This window comes from Carassius auratus, chromosome 30 (genome assembly GCF_003368295.1).
Source record: "Carassius auratus strain Wakin chromosome 30, ASM336829v1, whole genome shotgun sequence".
NCBI lineage: Eukaryota > Metazoa > Chordata > Actinopteri > Cypriniformes > Cyprinidae > Carassius > Carassius auratus.
In genome coordinates this window covers 22,692,241-22,707,840 of record NC_039272.1, presented here as the reverse complement: position 1 = coordinate 22,707,840, position 15,600 = coordinate 22,692,241, and the positions used below count along the sequence as shown (strand labels likewise).

Below are 15,600 nucleotides of genomic sequence, written 5' to 3'. Positions count from 1 at the left end.
AAATTGCTATTACACAACAATGTAGAGCTACATGATTCAAAATTAGTCTTACCAAACATCTTTACAAAAAAAATGTTTTATATTTAGTATATTCCCAAGCAGCTACAAGAACTGCACTGACTCCCAGAGTGCATCGCAGCATGAATGAATCAAGCAATTGCTTTGTTTTACTATTTTCATTAGTTTTTCATTTTCATTAGTTGTTTTATTGCCAGTGCTTGTTGTCAGAATTAGCAAAACAAAACAATTTCTTATCAGATTAATTAGTTTTGCATGGTGAATGCTGATGATATCTGTGTGTGGCACAATTAATTTCATCAACTAAACTAAAATATAATAAATTATATTTAATAGTATGATGTTTATGACACAGGTTTTACAACTTTGCATTGCCACATAAAATGTGAATTAGTTAACAGTCTATTTTTCAGTAAGATCACTTCTAAAAACAACCATGATTACGAGAATGTATTTACACATCCTTTTGTTTCAAATAATTCCATGGTGCATGTCCAAAAAACATCTTAGTACCATGGTGCTTTTTGCTAGTATGCTATTTTTGCAAAGGGAGATTTACCAGCAACTCGAAGAGTCATGGTTTTCTGATCGTGGCCCAGTGTGTTGGAGGCTGCGCATGTGTAATGTCCTTCATCATACATTCTCACTGATGAAATGTAAAGTGTTGTGTTTCTTAACCTGGGAACAAAATGAATTCACAAGCACCACTGGTAAACAGTAACTACTATATAAACTCTCCATGCACAATATACCTCATGATAATTTTGCCTCCAGTTTGGACAAACCGGCCCTGCTTTGACCACTTGATGAAAGGGGCAGGGTGTCCTAACACCTGGCAGTGAATCGTCACTTCAGCTCCAACAGGAGACGTCACCATCATCGGCCAGATAGTCACGGATGGAGGTTCTGAAATAATAAGGCCAGATGGACCATAGAAAATAATTATGAGAGCTTTGCCAACATAATGAAGAATAAAAAGTCACAAATGATCAGCCGATAAGGATTTTATGGGTTAGTGAACTCCTATTGATTTATGATAGAACTACAGGTGTGATCGAATGGGCAATTAAATTAACCAAATTTGATGAAAAATCCTGATCATAGGGTTTCAGTAGAAAAAAAATCTCACCCTGGTTTATAACATAATTTCATAACAATTTCATAATTCAGACTAAACCATTCTCAGATAACTTCTAAATAGGGATCTATTAGGGATTACTTTCAAAGAAAGCCAACTAATTCCTTACCAAGAACATCCAGGAATATTTTTTTCGATGTGAGAGCCCTTTTCAGATGGGAATTAGATGCTCTGCAGAAATACAATCCACTGTCTGTCTCTTGTACACTGAAACACAGAGATTCACAATGCATACAAATATGACCCTGACCATTAATTATTATACAATGATTTTATACAATAAATAAGCTTTCTATTGATGTATGGTTTATTAGAAATGGACAACATTTGGCCGAGATACAACAATTTGAAAATCTGGAATCTGGGGGAACCTGGAATTTGCAAAAAAATCTAAATACTGAGAAATATACCTTTAAAGTTGTCCAAATAAAATTCTTACCAATGCATATTACTAATCAGAAATTAAGTTTTGATATATTTACAGCTGAAAATTATATATACGGTTATATTTACGGTTGATCTTTACATAATATCCTAATGATTATTGGCATGAAAGAAAAATCGATAATTTTGGCCCATACAATGTTTTTTTTTTTTTTTTGGCTATTGCTACAAATTTACCCCAGCGACATAAGACTTGTTTTCTGGTCCAGGGTCACAAATGTACATAAATATCACAGTTTAGCAAAAACAGAGCACAAAAAATGGACAGATAAGAATGAATTGCAGAAAACAAACAAATACACACAACACACCTGTGGAAGACCAGGTCTCCAGTAGGATCAAAAACATAATATGGTCCTGTCTTGAGTAGTCTGTTGTTCTTAAACCAGGACACTTGTGCTTGGGGTCTACTGCGAGGAGGCCTACAGGGAAGAGTTGCAGATTCACCCTTCCTCACTGTTAGGTTGGCAGGTTCAAGAACAAAGATCCAATCCATAACTGTTTGAGAAGGGATGAAAGGATATGCTTAATAGAGGACATGTGTGAACAGGTGCCACCTGGAATAAAAGTGGGCTCAACTGAAAAAGAAGTACCAGCAGGCAGGAGGTAGGCTGGCTCGGATATCACTTTCTGCCTCTCATTGTGAGCTTCACAGAAATACAGGCCCTCATCCCCTGACAATACTCTCCTAAGAACAAGATTTTCACGTTTGTTTACACATGGTCTTTTATTATAATTATTTAATTGTGTAAATATTCAAATTGATATATATCAAAATACATATATATTGTTTCAATTTCACACTTGTTTATTCATGATTTGTCTTCGAAAAACCTCACTGAAAAATCAGCAGCTGTCCCTCCTTCTGCAGATCCCATCTAGAAGAGTTGGGTAATGGATGTCCATCCTTAAACCACCGCACTGTGGGAATGGGGAAACCTTCAACAAAGCAGTGCAGTGCAGCTTCCATTTCAACAGGTACAGTATGATTTTGGGGGCCTTCAATAATCTTTACGTCTACATTGGAACCTGTGCAACAGACATAAAGACCCCTGAACCAATATATCGGTAACTGAGTAATTAGTAAGTGAGATTATGTTAAATATATCAGAGTTGTATATCTCTCTGTTTTACCATGCACTGTCAGAGTTGCTGCTTTACTTTCTTTTCTTATGTTCAGTAGAGGATTGTGGGTGATACAGATGTAGACTCCTTGGTCTGCTTTAGTGATGTTAGCCATGTGCAAAGTTCCAGAAGTCTTCCTTTGACTCCCTCCTCCATACTGTCCCTAGTGGTAATATTTAGTATTTAGTAAATACAAATTATTGAACTACACCACACTCATTTGGTATGTGTGATTGTAATAATAATAATAATTAAATAAATGAATAAATAAAATATAAAAATTAAATAAATTCATGCCCAAACCACACCCACAAACAGTTTTTACCAATCAACAGTGATCTTTCACTAGCCAAATTCTCATTAGTCAAGATTTATAGAGACCATCCAAGATTTTATATGAGTTTGTTTCTTCATCTAAGCAGATTTGGAGAAATTTAGCACTACATCACTTGCTCACCAATCTTATGAAGTTAAAAGCTGTTTGTAAGAAACAAACTAAGTCATTTTGTCTTTAAACCACTGCATCTGGCCAAAACCAAGGCCATAATAATGCTTCCTCCAGTGAAAAAGTTCATCTTCTGTTGTCTTCTCACGCTAACATCTAACAACATATTTATTCAGTTTGTTTCAGACAGTTCCTAATGCAGACAAAATATCTTACTAGAGGAAGAACTAGAGGACTCCATCAAATGGGATATTTTAGGGGGAAGTATTTTAGTCTATTACAAACACATACAAAAGGTTTTGTAGTTCTGTACCTGAATCTGGTTTCCTTTGGTGAGAAGTCTGCCATTTTTTAACCATGAAATCTGAGCAGGAGGAGAACTATCACCCGAGACACACTGAAGGAAAACATCCCGGCCCTCTTCAGTTCGCATGGACTGAGGGTGAAAGAACACATCCTCCAGGCCTACAAACAAACAAATTACCAAAAGATGTTTAGCAGCTTTGCAACGACATGAGAGTGAATGCTGTAAATGATTACAGACTTTTTATTGTGAATTATGCCTTAAATGGTTACACGCATCTTCAACATCTCCAACAATCCCTAAAGAGCATAGAGGAAGCAGGATTGGCATTAAACATTTCAATTGTGAGTGGGCAAGGCAAGAGGCAAACTACCTGGGATATCAATTGGGCAACAGAAAGCTGAGGCAACAGATGGACAAGGTGGAAGCAATTCGAAGGAGCCCAAAACCAAAGACCAAGAAAGAAGTGAGGTCCTTCCTAGGACTGGTGGGCTGGTACAAGGGATTTGTGCCAATCTTTGCCTCCATTGTGGCTCCTATTACCAACCTGCTTTCCAAACCCTATTTCTTGGACTGATGACTGTGAGACTGAAAGAAAAGATGTACTCCAGCCCAGTCCTGCAGAGTCCAGAATTGTCTCAGAGGTTCCTGGTGCAAGTAGATGCTTCCGCAACAGGGATTGGAGTGGTCCTTGCCCAGGGAACCGCAGGAGAAGAGAGGCCAGTTGTTTGCCTAAGCTACAAGCTACTCCCTATGGAGACAAGATATTCAGTGGTCAAGAAGGAAGGCCTTGCCATTAAGTGGTCCCTGGACAGCTTGCGCTATTACCTCCTTGGTCGTGAGTTTGATCTTGAAACTGACCACTGTGCCCTAACCTGGATCCAGTCTATGAAGGACCGCAATGCCAGAGTTACATGGTGGTATCTTTCCTGCAGACGTACAGCTTCAAAATATGGCACAGACCTGGCAGACTCAATGTGGTGGCCGACTACCTGTCCAGGTTTCGTAGCTTGGAGAGGGGGAAGGGGATGTAATAAAGTCACATTAGCTGCCTCCGCTGGGGAAGCAGCACTGTCACTGGTACTGGCACACACACACACACACACACACACACACACACACACACACACACACACACACACACAGACACACACACACAGACACACACAGACACACACACACAGACACACACACACCCGCCTACCTAACTCATTTATCCTCCATACCGTTCCTTCCTGCTGTTGCCACTATCAGAGTAGCGGGTGCACACACAGTCCTGGTAGCACATGGACATTCTCCTGTTTCAGCACTCTCCTCTGTCCATATCCATTTCCCAGGCATTTCATACAACTACACTGCACTTGTCATGTCGTTTCATTCCTGTGATGTTTGTCTGTGTGGGCATAGTCAGTCTTCCGGCAGGAAACACTACGCTGGCCAAACCTAACGAACATGTGGCGGCCGAAGCAGGCGAAACCATTGTCTAGTATGAATAGGTGTTTCTGTGTGTATTTAAGTGTTGGAATTATGTGTTAAATGTATTATGTGTGAATTGATTATGTGTTTATTATATCAGAAATGTATTATTATTGATTATTAGAAATTGATTATTATTGACATCATGTAACAGATGACAGATAGATGTGGTTTTGTTTGTGTTTTAAATGTTATACTTACCTGAGAATGGGATGGCCCAGAAAGGAGGTGGGGTTTGTCTTATATAAGCCCAAGCTAAACCTAAAATGGGACTTGTTTACCAAGTCAAAGTGAGAGTGCAACTGCGGTGCCTCAAGCGAAACCCAACCCTGTATATTGTTGATACGTGTTACCTGTACATAAGTATTTTTTATTTACTCTCTTTTGTTGTTTCTTTGATACTTTTGAGTTTTTGTTTTATTGTACACCTATAAATACTTCACTGTGGACCTGGGCTTAATTTGAGCCGGAACAAGCCGGATCCGGATCCGGATCCGGCACCTCCGAAATCGGATCCGGCACCTAATTTTGGCGGATCCCCCTCCTCCAGGGGCAGCTTTTCAGTATGGCAGACAGAGAATAGCAAGATATGTGCCGTGAAAAACTATCCAAAATTCATATCTCTATTATAATTTGTTATTATTATTTTAAATCACAGGGTTGTAGAAATATTTAACCAATGATAAGTATTTAAAGGAGCTTGTAAAACTTTGTAACAACATTGGATCCTCAAGCTCTCGCGAAACCTCGTCACTTCACCCCGCCTCCACTCAGATTGAGCACCGCGCACAGCCTGGAGGATACAGATCTCCGCTTATTTGCAAAGCAAGCGTAAACAAATAACTTTGAATAGTACAGCATTTTCTTTACTCAAACACTATGTCTGTTAAGGCTATTGTTTTTGTGTGTTTGCAGACTGGAGAAGTAGATTTTTTGCCATCTAGCCAATAGGGGTGCTCCGATCACGATCGGCCGATCGTTAATGCGCATCTCGTCAGTAAAGCCGGTTCTCTAATCAGCGGTTAATTCCATCAGGTGCGTGATTTCACATAGAGCAGCTGTTACTACACAGAGCCGTTGTTAACTGAGAAGATGCGCCAATAAACGCTGAAAATGAACGTGATTTGCGCATCTTCTCTATTAACAACGGCGACTAAAGAATCATAACTATGCTAATATGAGCTGGGAAACATACAAACACACAGGAATATATCGTATACATTTTTAATGGCTTACATTCTGAGTTAAATGCAAGAAGATTTGAATGTGTGTGTGTGAGCAGCATGGGGAGGTCTTTTCCTCTTCATACTTCATACTGAATAAGATCTTTTTGAAGTTTATGAGTCTGAGCTAGGAATGTAGAGGTGTCCTGGTGATGCTCAGACAGGCTCCTAAAGGTGTCAATGGTACAGTTTGATGCAGACTCATTGGCTCTAAGCTGTGATTTACATGAGGTCAGTCATTAGATTAAAAATCTTTCTGAATATTACAAATGAATGTGTCATTATGATCTGGTCCATACGCTACAGCCAATTGCATTTCACAGCAACTAGCCGCCTGCCCAATCGTCAAAACCACCCACCAGTCTGGTTCTCCCGCTAACAGCCCTCCAGTACCAGAGCCCATGCAAGTGGAATCCATGTGTCTATCATCTGAAGAATGCAAATGCCGACTTGAAGCAGGACTCTGCCTTTACTGTGCCTGACCAGATCATGTCTTCCATGCCTGCCCAGTCAAACCCCCACATCCTTTGGGGAGTACTATCCATCAGAAGCCTGTAATTTCCAAACTTACCACCATGCCAGTCCAACTAGTCACCCCAGAATGCACTGTTTCCATTTCAGCAATGGTGGACTCGGGCTCCTCGGGGCAACTTCATCTCCCAAAGCTTCCTAAGCCATCTCCGGTTGCCTCTCTGTCGACATGCCCTGGAGCTCCGAGTCGAAACAATCCAAGGAAAGCCGTTAGGACGTGGGCGGGATAAGTTTCAGGCACCCCGGTTAATTCTAAAGATTGGTCTCTTTCATGAAGAGGAGATTACAGTTCTTGATACTGGAGGGACCCATGGTCGATATCTCCCTGGGACAGTCCTGACTCATGTTACATTCTCCAGAAATCAGGTGGGATTAATGTGAGGTAACTCGTTGGAGTCTGTTCTGCCATCAACATTGGCTCATCACTCTTCCTTGTCCAGTTCTCTGTTCTCCAGGGTGTCACGTGGCTTCCACCCTCATCAAGAGCCCTGAGCCTGATGTTGCTCCAACGATCACACCTGATTATGTGGCATTCCAGGATGTGCTCAGCAAGCAGGCAGCCACACACTTACGACTTCACAGGCCATAGGACTGTGCCATAGACCTGCTGCCTGATGCTAAATTCCCTAAGGGTCGAGTCTATCCACTGTCCATCCCGGAGTAAGGACAAAGAAAGACTGGAGCTAGAGGCCTTACATTGATTATAGAGTCCTGTATTCACAGAGAGTCAAGCTGCCGTATCCACTTCCCCTGGTCCCTGCCACCCTCGAGGAACTCCATGGAGCCTACATATTCTTCAAGCTGGACCTGGGGAGTGCTTTTAACTTCATTCGAATCCGAAAGGGGACGAATGGAAGACAGCCTTCATCACCCCTTCTGGTCACTACGAGTACTGCGTTATACCGTGAGGACTCCCCAGTGCCCCTTCAATCTTTCAAGGCTTCATGAACGAGGTGTTCCGGGAATTCCTCCACAAGTCAGTCATAATTTACATCGATGACATCCTGATCTATTCCCGGAACCTGGCTGAACATCACCACCATGTGACGCAGGTCCTCCAGAAGCTCAGACAACACCATCTATTCCTAAAGCTGGAGAAGTATGAATTCCATCACTCCACGGTGCAGTTCCTCAGGTACAACATCAGTCCTGAATGTATCCAGATGGACCAGGGGAAGGTATCCACCATTAAGGAATGTACCGGTGGCCCAGTATGTCCTGGGATGTCATCAGGTACGTCCGTAGTTGCTCAGTCTGTGCCATGTCTTCCACTCCACGTCAGCTCCCTGTAGGCAAATTGGTACCCCTACCTGTTCCACGAAGGCCCTGGTCTGGGAATTGACTTTGTCACTGACCTGCCCAACTCTGAAGGTAACACATGCATCTTAGTAGTTGTGGATCGTTTCTCAAAAGCCTGTAAATTAATTCCCCTGCCAGGACTACCAACTGCCCTGGAAATGGCAGAACATCTCTTCAACCATGTCTTCCATAACTTTGGTCTACCTGAAGATATTGTGCCAGACCGGGATCCACAATTCATATCCAGGGTATGGAAAGCCTTCCATCTCCTAGGAGTGACGGTCAACTTATCCTCTGGGTACCATCTGCAGACTAATGGCCAGACTGAGCAGAAGATCCAAGAACTCGGACGGTACCTCCGGGCATACTGCCAAGAAGACCAGCACAGCTGGAAACGTTTCCTTCCCTGGGCAGAGTATGCACAGAGCTCCCTTCGACAAGGTACCACCGGCCTCAGCCCCTTCCAGTGCATGCTCGGTTACCAACCCTTTGTTCCCTTGGACAGGTGAGTTTTCGGCCATTCCAGCTGTGGACTACTGGTTCCGAGCGAGCGAAAGAGTGTGGAACTCAGCTCACATCCACCTCCAGCTCGCCATACGGAGACACAAGGCCTTTTCTGATGTTCGACACATTGCCACTCCAGTTTACCATCCCAGGGACAAAGTATGGCTATCAACAATGGATCTGCATCTCCATCAGCAATGCAGGAAGTTAAGTCCCTGCTACATTGGCCCGTACCCTACACATGCTTCATTTACCTCCCAGGTACTGCATTCACCCATCGTTCCACGTTTCACTCCTTAAACCCTCCTCTTCCTCCACTGCAGATGCCCGGAACCTCAGGAACCCCCTCCTCCGGAAATCCTAGAACAACCATCCATCTACCAGGTGAAGGAAATCCTGAACTCGTGGGGACGGGAGTACTTGGCTGGAATACCTGGTGGACTGGTATGGGTACAGACCAGAGGAACGTTCCCTGGTGGCCCGGGACGAGATTCTAGACCCCATACATCTTGAAGAGTTCCATCAACAGCATCCTAATCGTCCCCACACCCAGAGGCCATGGTCGCCCTCGTTGATACTAATCACCTGCACCTGCACCCAGTAATCATCTGGATAAAGACTCCTCCAACTCAGTACTCCGGTGTCCGGTCTACCGTTCACTACCACTGAACTGGTGCCCGACCTCTCTCTACTAACCTGTATTTCCTATGATAAACCTGTGTTTATCTCCAGAGCTCTGGAAGTTATCCTCTTAAACAACTCAACAACACCTTGTCACATTGCCACTTGTAAATAAACTGTTCACTTGCACTAAACCCATGTCAGTGGTAGAGGAGCCTTCAAGCCAGAGTCAAACACTGTGCAGTGCAGCATCAGAAAGCTATTTAAAATCCAAATGCCATCTTCAGGTAATACTGAAAACAATGAGCAAACCAGAAAAGTGTGCAAAGAAATCAAATGAATATAACAAGAAGTAAATAAAATATTATAAGCAAACTAAATTCAAACTAATTTTGGACTTGGCAATAAATAATTATTTTAGAAACTAGATAATTTAGATTTTCTGACAAAGAACAATAAATAAATAAACAGTGTAATAAATTATCATGTGATTATGTTCATTTTGCATAAAATACCACATTTCCTAAGTATTTAGTGAATTTTTCTATTTTTTATTATTATTGTTTTTGTTTTGTTTTTTGTATAATTTAATAGAAATTATATTATCAACTTGCAATTTGAGTAAAAAGAGAAGTGTACATATGTCTTATTCATTTTACATCACTTTGCTTGTTTGATGATTAAATAAGATTTTTAATCCCAAATTTGAATGTGGTGTCAGGTCTGTAGGTTTTACTATTAAAACCTTTTTATTTGCATACTTTTTGCAAAGTAATAACCAGCTATTCCATATACTCAGTGTACCTTTCACCACATTAAATCTCATTTGAAATGGGCATCACTTTGAGGAAGCAGGGCTAGTTTGAAGTCCGCCGTTGCTAGGCGACACATGGAGCAGCACAATGTTTTGGCAAGCCTTTTGTAAAATTATGCATGCGTATAAAACATTTGCATGGCAAACAAAACAACATAAACACACTTGTAGCCAAAATACACAGGTTACACTCACCTAATTCAGACACCGCAGGATTAAACCTGATAGAGGAGCAGAGAAGGAGGAGCCAGAATGAACAGGACATCTGAACTGAGCTCCATACAGGACGAGACATGCTAGCCCTCTTCATCTGTGCCTTTTAGGTGAAAATAATGGTCCATAGCATCATTCTTCATCTGACCAAATGCATTCATGCACTGAAAAACAAACAGTCCAAAGGATTCATATTAATACTAATGCAGGATTCAATATAACTGCCTCATTAGATAAACAGATAGCAGTCATAAAGTAGAGGAAATATAAAATATTTCAAAACGTAAATACTTGAGCAAGACCGAGTGCAAATCACAACTCTCACACAGCGCAGCAGCACCTCCTCTCTCTCCATTTCTCATGACATATTCCTAGTTTGGTTGTGTTTCATTACCACTATTATCATCACAGCCAGCCTTTGTATACTACAGACCTCTTTACTCTCTTCAATAGACTGGCCACTTTACACCACACAGCAGCAAACCCTCCATTTACTGATCATAACATGAAAAGAGCAGAGACGCTTTGTACTTAAAGGATCAGTTAGAAAGCTTGTAAGGAAAGGTTTGTACTTGATCACATTAGCTTTCATTGCCACTGTGTCCATGTAGGGCTGTCTTAGTTTACTGCTTCCCTATATGGCCAGTAGTGATGCTGTAAATATGCTTATTTTTCTACACTACAGGCCTCAATATATGAGTTCAGTGTCATGAAGATATCCATTATTAGGCTTTAGAAGCTTATTATAGCAGAATTTGAAATGCATGAATATGCATAGTGAACATTTATAGAAACACCAATATTAATCAATGGCAACATGAAGGTTTTCTTCTGATTTTGAGCAGTTTTCCACTCCTTTCATGATCAGATACAAAATAGCAATATGCAAGTGCTTTGACAAGTCTCAGTTAACCTAACAATACACTTGTTAGGTGTATTAATAAACAATAAACTAGTTTTTTTGTATTATATAATAAATAAGAAGCAAACAGATAGAAAAGAAAAAGAGTAGAGCAAGCTAGTGTTAGAGGCCTTGAAGATTCTTGAAGATTCTTGAAGGATTTTTTTATTTTTTTTTTAAGTATGAAAATAATCAATGTTGAATACTGGAAGGTTAACCCTGCATGCATGAAAAGGATTAACAGTTGAGAATATTTTAAATAAATATAGGAAAAGTCATCAAAAATTATGTAATCAGTTGCTTAGCATAATTAATTGTTGAAGTAGTTACACTATTACATTTTAAACATGGTAACTTGTAAACTGTAACCTAATACATTAACCAAAGTAACCTTCCCAATGTTTTATTATTGCCTCATATTTTTTTTATGTGCATTTTATTATTTATTTTCAAATGTGTGCTATAGAGGTCCTCTGTCTCAGATTATTTATAATGTCTTATTATTGCTATTATTATTATTGCATTCCACATTTCCAGACACTTCAGTCTATTATGATAGTGCACCGTTTTGGGAGAGCAGGTGAGTACTCAGAGGTGAACAGAAATCCCATCAATGAGCGCTTCAGCCTTATGACTCATCTGGCATGGCCCATGAACAGCAGGTGGGTGAGCTAATGGGATCTAATGCCAGGAGACGGGGGTGTGTTTCCTTTAGCCAAACAACACCTCATTAAATGAAGAAGCAGTTTAGCAATTCATCAAAGTATTGAATATTTGATCACCTTACAAATACAATCTAAGCACTCTAGAGAAGGAGTTTGATTTTTCTGGCATTAGGCCTATGAAGATATGGTGGAAAGAGTAACGAGAAAACTTTGGATATTAATTTAGGTGTAATTAATACTAATTAATTTTAGTGACCGATAACATACTTTTATGGAAATTATGGAAACTTTTCTATATGTTTGCAAATAATGCAAACATATAGAAAAGTATCCAGTTTAGTAAAGCTGCAAAATTTGAAAACAACTAAATACAATCATACAATTAGCTTTATTAACAGATAACTGCTGACTTTAAAGTATTGCTGATATTGATTGTGTATATATTGCTCATTCTGATGCTTATGGTTTTGCTGCTTGACACTCTTTTTTGTTTGTTTATTTTTTATACCAGCTATCTATTTTTTACCATGACAGTGTTTCATAGAACAGCATTTTTCAGCTTTTTAATCGGTTTGACTGATATCTTAACAACACAGATTAATATCCTTAGTCTATGCACTGAAAAAAACAGTGTTGCTTCAGTATTTCACAAATATTTAAAAACAAGGACAAGTAACACTTTGAACTTAACATTAAATTTTCAAGAAAAAAAAAATGAAATCATATTTTCTAATAATATAAACTAAAAGAAATGCCATAAATAAATGGATTAATGCTTTTTTTTTACATAGCTGTAACCAGTTAGTTTTGAGTTGTGTTCACTGGGTAAGATTTTTATTTTATTAGATTTTTTTTTTTTTATATAAAAAATCTGTGCACTTAATTGTGTTGATTGAACTGATTGTATCTGCATGTCAATATTTGTCCTTCCAGATGAAAATGTTAACATTTACAGTACCAAGAGAAGACTTGATATGTATTGATTCGTTGAAAATTGGTGTATGCTTGTATACACCATACAAAAAAGTAAAATAAATGAATGGAACTGTATTTCATTAACTATGTAAGCATATATAATTATTTTAACCAGTGCAAAAATATTGCACTTACCCAAGAAGAGCAGAAGTGTTAAGCCTCAGTGCAGCATCTCTGTCAGGGATCCGGATCCAGACACACTTCTGTTCTTTCAATGCAGCAGGCTTGATCTAGTGATGGAGCAGAAGACACACATGCGACACACAGATGAGCACCACCCCTCCACTGCCACGAACAATATGAGAGGACTAAAGCACCACTCTGCATGTGTTCAGACACTGTGCAAAATGCATGAGGCCACAAATAAAAAGCTAAAACATGAGAACAATTGTGATCCAATTCCCCCTTAATGGTTATTTATAAAAGGTGTCCACAAGTCTAATAGTGTTTGTTGTACTCATTGGCATAAATCATTTCACACCTGTACGTGTTTTTGGCTGCATGTGACTTTATAAATTATATTATAGCATAGGCTCTGTTAAAATCAAAATAGTGATTTATAATATTACACATGGTTCATTTCTTGTAAGAGAGGGGTGATTCGAAATTTGCTGCTTTAATTTTCCATTCCATATATTTAGAACTGGAATATATAACTTGCTGAAGCTGAAGAAAGTCAGATAGCAGAAACAGTATTACTGATTTGGTAACACTTTACAATAAGGTTCCATTAGTTAATGTTAATGTATTAACTAACATGAACAATACATTTATTACTGTATTTATTCATCTTTGTTAATGTTAGTTAATGAAACTACAGTCGTTCATTGTCAGTTCATGTTAATTCACAGTGCATTGACTAATGTAAACAAGCACAACTTTTGGTTTTAATAATGTATTAGTTAATGTTGAAATTAACATTAATTAAGATTAATAAATGCATGTTGTAATGTGTTTAATTAAGATTAATAAATGCATGTTGTAAGTGTTGTTCATGCTTACTTCATGGTTAACTAAAGTTAACTAATAAATGTAAAGTGTTACCATTGATTTAAATATAACCTACTATTTAAAAAAATAAGAATTTTGTAGAATTAAGTAACTTGGTGGTGTTTCAGGCAAAATGTAGCAAGTCTTTGCAAATGTAAATCGAGTTCACTTCTTTTATCAATACAGCACAATCAGATGTAAATTAAACTACAAATAACCTGATTTCTAATCTATGCGAGAGGGTGATTTTAATTAACTAAACAAAGGCCAATTCTGTTGGCTAATGTGATATTTGCAGTGTGGACACAAAGTCGGAGAATGGCTCCAAATAATTTCATGTTGCTACAGTAATTATCAGCCAGAAGCTGAAAATGAATCAACAGAGAAAATGACTTTGTCGAGACCACAAGCTGTATAAATCTTTATTTACACTTTCAATCAGAAAGACCTGATGATCCAGATCTGTCCAACAAATCAACAAAAGATGACACAACAACAATTTCATCACATTTGTCTTTGTTAACAGCTACAGAAACAGAATCAAGTGTTATGATAGATAATTTAATCACTAAGGCTGCATTAAGGAACTGTAAATCATTAATACTGTGAAATATTACTACGATGTAGAATAATTGTTTTCTGTTTTAATATATTTAATAATAATAATTATTATTATAATTTATTCCTGTGATGCAAAGAGGATTTTTCAGCAGCCATTACTTCAGTTTCAATGTCACGTGATAATCCAGAAATACATGCTGAACTGCTGCTCAATAAACATTTCTTATTTTTCTCAGTGTTGAAAACAGTTGGAGCATCCAGTTTAGCAGTGTGTAATTATTGTAATTATTTTTCATTGATAAATAGAAAGTTAGAAAAAATCAACAACAGCAACAAAAAAAAATTATTTGAAAAATAACTCTTTTGTAACATTATAAATGTCTTTACTGTCACTTTTAATCGATTTAATGTCTCCTTGTAGAATAAAACTAATAATTTATATATATATTTTTTAAACTACCTCACTCCAAACTTTTGAATGGTTTGTACAAAAATATAAGGCATCTTTTTTAACCTTGATAATAAGAACAAAGCACTAAATATAAAGTTTTCTCACAAATGAACCTCTTTTATTTGCACTCGTCATACAAGATTTAATAACAGGCTTCATTAGAATATGAATAATACAGGCTATTGATTGTTTCTCAAAGTTGTGTGACCTTAATAGACAACCCAATGTAAAATGTTGAAATCAAAAAAAGTTAATGCATGGTGGTGGGAGGGTGGTGGGGGTATGTCTAAATCAGCTGACTAATCAATAAAATGACTATTTAATTGAGATTAATATGTAAAATGTGAAAGCATACTTTATTTATTTGGTAACACTTTACTAAGGTCGCTTATGTAAACATTACAATGCATTAACTAACATGAATACTATAAAACAATACATTCTTTACATGAATTAATGTTAGTATACTACTTTTGATTAAAAAAAAAACTTATATTTGTAAATTAAGATTAATATATGCTGTGGAATGTGGTTAACTAATGTTAACAAAATAAACCTCATTGTTAATATTTAGTGTCAATATTTACAAACTTGAATTAGAAAAATGTAGAATCGTAGAAGGTTAGAAGGTTAGATTAGAATATAATGACCATATTTACATGAGAAGGATCCCATTCCAAAGGAGACATGACACAACAAGAAGAATTGGTTCTCGGAAATATAAATTCGCATTGGCATGAAGATCTGGCAGGCAGAAAGCTTGTTCTAACATGAGACGAGTCTCTGTGCTGATTCCTGAAAAACACCACACAGCATCTCAGTTTGTGAGGACCAGTCTGCTTTGATACAACATTTACACTCAATACTTTTATACATGGACTCCAGTACAGTTGCTGTTAGCC

The 15,600-nt window shown here is 38.2% G+C and overlaps 1 protein-coding gene across 1 annotated transcript; it reads right to left on the bottom strand.

The window, feature by feature from the left end:
• Positions 1 to 609: 609 nt before the first annotated feature.
• LOC113049680 (roundabout homolog 2-like) lies at positions 610 to 12,908 on the bottom strand. The gene is made up of 9 exons (XM_026212236.1): positions 12,832 to 12,908; positions 10,138 to 10,319; positions 3,484 to 3,635; positions 2,735 to 2,888; positions 2,440 to 2,629; positions 2,194 to 2,288; positions 1,912 to 2,098; positions 1,266 to 1,363; positions 610 to 924 (listed from the first exon to the last, which is right to left on the bottom strand). Exons 2-9 carry the CDS (start codon positions 10,250 to 10,252, stop codon positions 743 to 745), a joined length of 1,173 nt encoding a protein of 390 aa, XP_026068021.1. The 5' UTR covers positions 10,253 to 10,319; positions 12,832 to 12,908; the 3' UTR covers positions 610 to 742.
• Between the last annotated feature and the right edge of the window lie 2,692 nt (positions 12,909 to 15,600).